At 35.7% G+C, this 9,041-nt stretch overlaps 1 protein-coding gene across 2 annotated transcripts in view; it reads right to left on the bottom strand.

Moving 5' to 3' along the window:
• Positions 1–1,530: 1,530 nt before the first annotated feature.
• Positions 1,531–9,041, bottom strand: part of LOC309482979 (methylmalonyl-CoA mutase, mitochondrial-like) — a 28,314-nt gene continuing 20,803 nt past the window's right edge. For both annotated transcript variants that reach the window (XM_082148590.1, XM_082148591.1), the window contains exons 11-13: positions 6,901–7,048; positions 5,251–5,418; positions 1,531–1,924 (exon numbers count right to left, since the gene is read on the bottom strand). In XM_082148590.1, the coding sequence (XP_082004716.1) occupies positions 1,796–1,924; positions 5,251–5,418; positions 6,901–7,048 (445 nt within the window). In that variant the 3' untranslated portion in view covers positions 1,531–1,795. The remainder of the gene's footprint in view (positions 1,925–5,250; positions 5,419–6,900; positions 7,049–9,041) is intronic.

The following is a 9,041-nucleotide window of genomic DNA, read 5'->3' as shown; positions in this document are numbered from 1 at the left end:
TTAGTGATATCACTAACCCGGGAGGAATGTCGTGTAGTCCCTACCAGCCGTTTGTTGTAGTCCTCAAAAAGCAATTTCTTTAAAAGAAAATATCTCCCTTTGCTTTAAACTTTGAGCGTTGTAACTTTGTAGATGTTGTTTATGCTCTACACACTAACTTAAGTTAGAAAAGTGAAATCATATTCAACCACCCCTTTAATTAAAAACATCCAATTATGCAGAATATATGATGATAAATATTTCATTGAGGAGTTGTAAATACAATATATAACAATACAATATATATGGTATGATTTTACCCCAAATTTAGCATATTGACACAAAATGATAACTGCAAATCCACCTTTCGCTGCCTGGAGTCCAGTTGTTTCTATAAATTGCAGCAATCCATTTGCTGCAATCCCATGATCTACCTCTGTTCTGTAGCTTTTGGCAGTCTGTAAAAATATTCCTCAGATTTCTGGTCAAATCTAGATGTACAGTCAATCGCAAAGCTCTTTCCCATTTTAGTTGTGTTTTGTGTGTTTTTCGTGGGATTCACGCCGAAAACAAATGATGCCGCTCAGGTTTTTTTTTTTTGTCTTTCTACCACTTCCACCATGGGCGTGACTCACGCCCGACAGTCAGATGGTCAGTCACTCCGGCCGACAATGACATCACGCGCATACCCTCTATTCCTTTCACTTTCTATTCTGTATTTTTAGAACATTAGTAAATTGCTGCATGAACTTGTCAACAACATAAACAGGCCCACAGCAGGAGTGTATCTCCTGACGGCTTCTGCGAATCTCACAGCCAACGGGACATGCGAACAAAACGTCAGACTCCATCACATCTTGTCATTTTCGGGTTCTTTCGTTTTTGGGGGGGGGGGGGGGGAGGGTGACGCAGCCGGAGCAGACAAACGCTTCATGGGGACTAAACACACTGGCATTAACATGAGGATCATGTGAAGTGACTGGTGTCTATCACACTAAACGGGAGCAAATCTCAGCAAAGTGTGAACTTCCTTTCAAAACAGAAATCTGAATGTGAAATTACCAACATAAAGCGACTATTTTTAAATTAGGATTAGTTCACATGAAAATTGCTATATTTAAATAAAGGTTTATCCAGTACTGCAATAAAATCAGAGAAAAATCAGAGAAAGTCACAGGAAGCAGATTTAGCTGCTCACTTTCACATCACTGAGGGTTTACGGTTTCATGCCCGTATAGAAACATAATCTTAACATCCACGTGCTCTTTTCTACCAAAAGCTGAAACAGATGGTGCTCAATAAGATAGAAATCATGCAAAAAAAAAGTCCATAAGGCCACGTTGAGCAAAGACAGACAGCTTCTATTACTGTGTATCTAAAATGCACTATCCAAGTTAATACATTACTGTGCTTACGGTATTTTCTATTGTTGAACAAAACAATAAAACAGCTTCACTCTGATGAGGAAAATATCGTAAAATTACACAAGTGTGCCATTTGGTCACATAAGATCTGTAAATACCAAATGATGGTTAAGAAAGGGGCTAGTGACCACATCAACACGGAGTTTAATGCATTTTGTCAAACTATACACATTTTAGACAAAACTAATGACTGCTTTCACATGTTTTCAAATCAAATACAATTATGAGAGTCAATTATTTCAAACTGATTTCATCATGTGATATCTGTTGGAATATAAAAGGGTTCTAATTATTCTCAGTCAATATCATATTGAATTGCTGTCTTGCTCAAAGCTTAAGCGCATTTTGAGATGTTGAGCGTGTGGAAAGAACAAAATCTGACTGTTCTCTGGTTACATGGCATGTCGGTTCTTCTCCAGGCTTTTTTCAATGTTGTCAAGAACCTCCACTGCTGCTTGAGGAATTCTGGTGCCTGGGCCGAAGATACTGCTGACGCCGCTGTTGTAGAGGAATTCGTAGTCCTAAAAAAAGAGAAGAAAATGCATGTGAACTATTTCACTATGTCATGATTAGTAAAGTAATTAATTGTGTACATTAACTTGTTTTGAACCTTGAACATTTTAAGTGTGCTTTGGAGCACATATTGAATTTGAAACTAATTCAGTCCAACCAATTGCTTTTAGATAAAAACAACAATCAAGGTCATAAATAGAAACAGTCTCGAACTGAAATAGACTATTGGCTCAAAATGTAGTGTGTTTTTTGGATCACACAAAAAACGCTTCAGGAACTCAACAGTTTATTATAATGAGTCTCTAACAAGATGTCCACTAATGGTAAATTCCTTATTCTAGTTTATAAAAACAAAAGAGCTCCAAAATGAGTAAAAAAAAATTAATAAAAAAATATTCTTTTTTTATATATAATAAACTATAACACTTGCTCATCTGTCTGAATGATCTTTTTAAACCACGATAAGCAAAAAGTATTTATATTATATTTTGTTTATTTTAACTGCTAAGCCAAATGCTTGTGGAATCTACCTGGTAGATCTGATATGGTATAAACAAATGGATTGTGTGCATGAGATGGATTTCCATGTCTGCTTCAATTACCACAGCTTTCGCCTCCACTGGCCCACACTCATTACAGGTTAACACTCAATAATCATTTAAATGGCACTAAGGCGCTCTCAGACCTCAACGCAACCAAACGTAAATGGAATCTATTTTATGCATATGTGGGCAAGCTCAAAAAGACACATCTGCAGTTTTCAAAGTATCAAGCATGCCAGTGTAATTGCAGGCATACAGGTTGCTACATACATCAAACGTTCATATACACAAGCTAGGAGATCATTATGTAGGATTGTGTAGACTGACCTTATAAAGGCCCTAATTAAACCCCACTGTGACTGAGAACGGACCTATATTTGAACGAATCGATGATCTAGATAAAAATGTATCTGTATTCTGCTGGGAGAGCAAATAGGTCTCTGGTTGAAGATGAAAAGATGAAAGCATGCATGTTACTTTTTTTTATCTGAATGAGCACAAACAACAGTGTTATATTAAGAATCAGGCAATACTGAAAATAACAGGGTTATTAGAGTTAGATTAGATGATTTAAACACTAGTGTTGGGGTCAGTAAGACTTTAAAAAAGAAATTAATACTTCAGGGAGGATGCATTATATTGATCAAAAGTAAACAGTAAATAATTATAAGAAATGTTTCTTGAGCAGCAAATTAGCATATTAGAATGATTTCTGAAGGATCATGTGACACTGAAGAGTGGATGAATAATGCTGAAAATTCAGCTTTGCATCACAGGAATAAATTATATTTTTAAATAAATTCAAATTGAAAACAGTTATTACACATATTTCATAATATTACTGTTTTTACAGTAGTTTTGATTAAATAAATGCAGCCTTGAGGAGAGAATTCTTGCATCAACACGACCCCAAACTTTTTAACAGTAGTATCTTTACATTTTACACCAAGCTGCATACATTTTTCATCAGTTTATGCATTCCATAGAAATCAAAGCATTAGTCTTGGTGTTGTCAATAACTACTATAAAATATCCAATATACTGTATACCCACATGTAGGTGCACATCTATTCAATTCTATATGAATGCAGCAAGTGTTGCACCATACACTGAATCAGTGACCTTACGAATCAAATTCATTATAAATGTGGCAAAGGTCAGAATGCTTATTAAATTGATTTCCAATCATGTTACTCGGCAGTTATAAGCGGCCAATGCTGTGTGTCGTGCCTAACAACCCTTAATCAATGCTGAAATCAATATAACGTGTCTCCTTCCATCATGACTTACAGCTTTATTAATCAATAAAAAAAAAGGTAATTTGACTTTGCACTGAGATTTAAAGATTCAACGATTAATAGAGGAAGAAACCTTGACGTTTCTGCCATGAAAGTTGCTGTTTCTTATCTTTTCCATTCACATTGTGAATGGTGAACTTTCTGAATGAATGCACATAGAGTTCAGTCAAGTCTAATCTACATCAATGTCTTCGGTTCTGGACAGATAATTTAATTTCAGTGTTGTCCATATCAAAACAAAGATAACAGCTCATAAAATGTTCATTTTTATATTATAAGGCTATCTGAGGCGTAGAAATCTAACGCCCGTGTCTTAACTAGATACGATGTGACAAAGCAGCTTCACAGTGATAACATAAAAAAATAATACAACAAAGTTTGTTTCTAGAAGAAAATTGCGTCATCGTCTACCTTAAGAAAGCAGATCAATAATATTGATCTGAAGAGCTCATCAAATATGTAAAGGGATCAAAACAGCAGCAGGAATCCCTCCGTCACACACACAAATGAAGATCTGCTGCGAGGAGACGCTGTTCTGAAAAACAGCCATGCTTGACCACTCTGTCTTTTTTAGGGTCGCACCTTGTGACATCATGTCCTGTTTTTGGTTCGATTACATGTCTTTGGTCAGTGTTGCGATCATATTTCAGTCGAACCGCACCAGATTTCGTTTGGAAGCGGAACGAGACCCATCTTTTCAGGGGTCTCGGCCCGCTTGTTTAGTGCGCATCAGGGTTCGGATGGCAGCGTTCACACTTATTAAAATAAACCGCACTATGAGAGCAATCGCACCAGTTCGTTTTAATCCAACCAAACATGCCAAGTGTGAACACACCCTAAAGCTGCGACAGTTGAGTGTCCAACGAGCCACACTTTATTTAAGTAAGTGCATCATCCTGGTATTTAAAGTGCACTTTTTCTTTTGGGAATTTTCAGTGTGATAACACTACTCACACTATTTATTCTACAAAATGGCATAAAATAGTGGGTAAGTACGCAGTAACACCAACTGGGACACACCTAGATCTGAGGTGAAATATCCATTGTCACTTTCAGTATAGCTATAAAGTCATGCAAAATGATATTCAAACTCACATTAAATTCTTTTAACATTAAATAAAGCACATAATCAGCACCTGTAACCTGAGATTATAATTGTCATACATTTTATGTTGCTGTTGTTCCAGCCACTGGTTAGAACAAAAACTCCGATTAATATGGAAAAGATACATTTTATCGCATGTTGAGGCATTGCATTAGGATATGGTGCAAGGCAAAGCATGAATTACACAAGCTAACTAACTGAGAAAAATGCCTTCAAAGTTTCAGACTAATTTGATATCAATTTTCATTCTCCGCTTTCTTTGAGATCTGTTCTGTGAAATCTGTCAGTTTCAGTCTAAGAGACACAATTCTCTGCCTGTGTAAGCAGAAGTTCACTCACATTGTGCCTCTGCTCATATATCTAGCTGTCTGTCAGGAGTCAGGTGTTACCTTTGGTGGTATGACCCCTCCGCAGATCACCATGATATCTGGCCGGTTGAGGTTACGCAGCTCTTTGATGAGCTCGGGCACGAGTGTCTTGTGTCCAGCTGCCAGTGTGCTGACCCCCACACAATGCACATCTGCATCTACGGCCTGTTGGGCGACCTCCAGCGGGGTCTGTCATCATGGAAACGGACACAAAAAAGTGAAGTGACAAGTATTAGACTGTGAAATTAAAGTGATAGTTCAACCAAAAATGAAAATTCTGTCATCATTTACTCACCCTCATGTCGTTCCAAACCCGTAAGACTTTCGTTCATCTTTGGAACACGAATAAAGATCTTTTTGATGAAATCTGAGAGCTTTCTGACCTTCCACAGACTAATATGCAACTACAACTTGAGGTTCATTCTCGTGTTACGCAGCACGTTTGAGCTTCAGCAAGAGGTTTGTTCTTGTCAAGCAGGTTCAGTTGAGCTTCTGTTTATGTTCACTGATCAATGTTTAAATGTGAATAAAAGCCTAAATTAAATCTTTTCATCATATAAATTGATCAAGTCTCTTCAGAAAATTTGGACTAAACCAATCAAATCATATGGATTAGTTTTACAATCTCTTTATGAACTTTTTGAAGCGTCAAAGTGTCAGTTGCATAACTGTCAATGGAGACAGAAAGCTCTCAGATTTCTTAAAAAATATCTTCATTTGTGTTCTGAAGATGAACGAAAGTCTTACGGGTTTGGAACAACATGAGGGTGAGTAATTAATGACAGAATTTTCATTTTTAGGTGAACTATCCCTTTAATACTTTTATTCAGCAAAGATGCATTTTAAATTGACAAAGTAATTTTTTAAAAATAAATGCTGTTCTTTTGAACTTTCTATTCATCAAAGAATCCTGAAAAAAATGGTTTCCACAAAAATATTAAGCAGCACAAGTGTTTTCAACATTGATAAAAATCTGAAATGTTTCTTGAGCAGCAAATCATCATATTAGAATGATTTCTGAAGGATCATGTGACACTGAAGACTGGAGTAATGATGCTGAAAATTCAGCTTTGTCATGATAAGAATAAATTACATTTTTAACTATACTCAAATAGAAAACCTTAATTTGAAATTTCACAATTTTACAGTTTTTGGGAAGCAATAGAGACTTCTTTCCTAAACTACAACAACAACAACAATAATCTTACTGACCCCAAACCTTTGAACGGTGGTGTATATGGTCAGAGACATTGGCTTTTAAAATGAACATCATAATCTGATGCAAAAATGGTTTTGTCCAGGAAAGTATTCATGGAGCACAAATGAGAAAACCGGATTATTCTTATTTTGAAAACTAGGGAGAAGTGGGAGCTTAACTCAGAGGTATGCACATGACCTCTTGATGTCTATGGTTCAGAAAGGATCTCTTAATTGATGATAGACTTGTCTTTAAAGGAAACGCGAGTGGCAAAATGTGGGAGATAAACACGATTAAGAAAAGCTAAGCTCCATGAGATGACTTCTTGATCGTCTTTAACACATGGATGACTTTCAGAGGAAAGGATATTTTTACCCTCACTTGCAAAAGATTAGTAATGCATACAAATAAAAACTCTTTTAAATGGGAACAAAAAAGTAGAGATGCACCATGTTGGATAGTGTCTTTCATACCTGGAAAAGCGGGCCGACGTCCACATCAAACCCAAGGTCTGCGAATCCAGTGGCGATGACCTTTGCCCCTCTATCATGACCGTCCTGTCCCATTTTGGCCACAAGCAGACGGGGATTTCTGCCTTCATGCTTTTTGAACTGTGCAATTCTGAGAAACAAAAGCACATGGGATGATACCATCAACATACTGACTAAATAAGATGAGGTTTCAAACACTTTTATGGTGCTCCTGTGTAATTTTTGGAAGCTTACATTTTTTTTCACTTTGTGCTGAAACTAAGTCACATGGGTTTGGAACAACATGAGGGTGTGTAAATAATTTTGTGGGTGAGCTATTCCTTTAAAAGAAGAAACTTGTGGTTGGTTTCTTCATATATTTTCCTTTAAGACTGTTGTTCTCGTTAACTAAATAACTTACATTTTTATTCAATAATTGAAATAAAGCCATTTTCGGTAATTGAAATAAAACTGAAACAAAATAAAATATAAATATTAGTTTAAGTACTAAAAATAATAATAAAAAAATTACAAAAATCAAGCTATATAGATTATTTTTTTAAATCTGCTAAAACTTCAACTAAGATTAAAATTACAAGTATAAAAATAAATATAATAAAAAATTTGAATAAGTACTTCAATAGCATATAAATAATTCAAAAAGAACACTTACTCTTACTAATCAAACTTTACTAAATCTGGCTTAAACAAAGGTCTGGATAATCAAGTGTATTTATAATATATGTTTATGTAATTAACTACAAAAGCAATTTAGCATAAAACTTAAAAATTACATGGTGCAAAATAATTCCCCTGTAATGTTATGTACAATGTACCATGTGAGTCTGATATGTTCAGGTTGTAATATCTGGATCATTTGAAAGTTTTGTGTTAAATATTTATGGTGTAATGTTTGACATGTACTGTCACACTCTCAATCTCAGCCAATCTGTCAAGCTGAGGTCACAATGGGGCGGGTAGACAAGACAAGCTTTAATCTGACTGCAAAAAATCCTTAAGACACACAAATACAGAGATATAGTGGAATCTCAGAGCTTTTCTCTGTTTAAGCCATCCTGATTTATCATAAATTCAGCAGCTAAAGATAAATCCAGTTACTTTATGAAAAAATAACAATGATGATGCCATAAGGGTCAAAAGGAAGATATCACACTGAGTTATCGGGTCAGCTCAAGAGCAAAAAAAAAAGATTAAATGTCGGCAAACTGTTATTATTGTTTAATGCAACATTTGACCTCTTTTGGAGTCTTCATGAGCAGGATATACCATAGAGAAGCGTTTCCCAACCACTGTGCTGGTGCCCTGACAGGTTGTCAGGTCAGGTGTGCCATGGAAAATTATCAAATTCCAAAAAATAAGTAAAAATAAATGCTACAAATAAGAATATATCATTGCTGTCAGGCCGAAACCTCGTAACTAAATTTCATCATTTATAAAATGAATGCTATTGGTCATCCTTTACATCTGTATGTGGATTTTACAAATATTTAACCAATGAAAAGCATTTAAAAGACGCTGAGGCTAAACCTCATAACTCCATTGGCTCCTCAAACTGTCCACCCGACCATATTGCGCCATCAGCCCATTTTACAGCTGGTTTCTCGGCTGTCACAGAGGATGCGTTAAAGCGGACATAAGGTCATGGATATTAGAGATAGCCTATAGCCTACTGCCCTAACGAAAGCCAAATTTTGAGCAAATAGATTTGTATTAATTCATGCGCATCCATACTCTCATAATTTTCTTCATAGTAAAATGGCAGTAACGCACAAAGGCAGAATAAATAAAACGGAAATTGTGACGCGTGATCATGCAAAAAAAAATAAAAAAAGGTTTCACGTGAGCACAAAATTCTACAAAAAACTTCAGAACATGCAAACCAAATATTTTATACATTTAATAAATAAATAAGTCGGGCATCACTTTTGGCCACTACAACACATTTTTTCATAATATACTTTTACATTTTCGATTATGTCATACATTATATACAGTATATTATACTATATATACGCATTTATGTATGCATGTATGTTTTTAATTATGCCAACTCCTTTCCTCTAGCCTCATGAGGAATGAGTCAGTTCCAGGAAGTGGCACTCAGTTTTGGGAAGGGGAATTTG

This window comes from Leuciscus leuciscus, assembly GCF_965113295.1.
Source record: "Leuciscus leuciscus genome assembly, chromosome: 19".
NCBI lineage: Eukaryota > Metazoa > Chordata > Actinopteri > Cypriniformes > Leuciscidae > Leuciscus > Leuciscus leuciscus.
The sequence above is the reverse complement of the archived record's forward strand: the minus strand, read 5'-3'. Positions and strand labels throughout refer to the sequence as shown.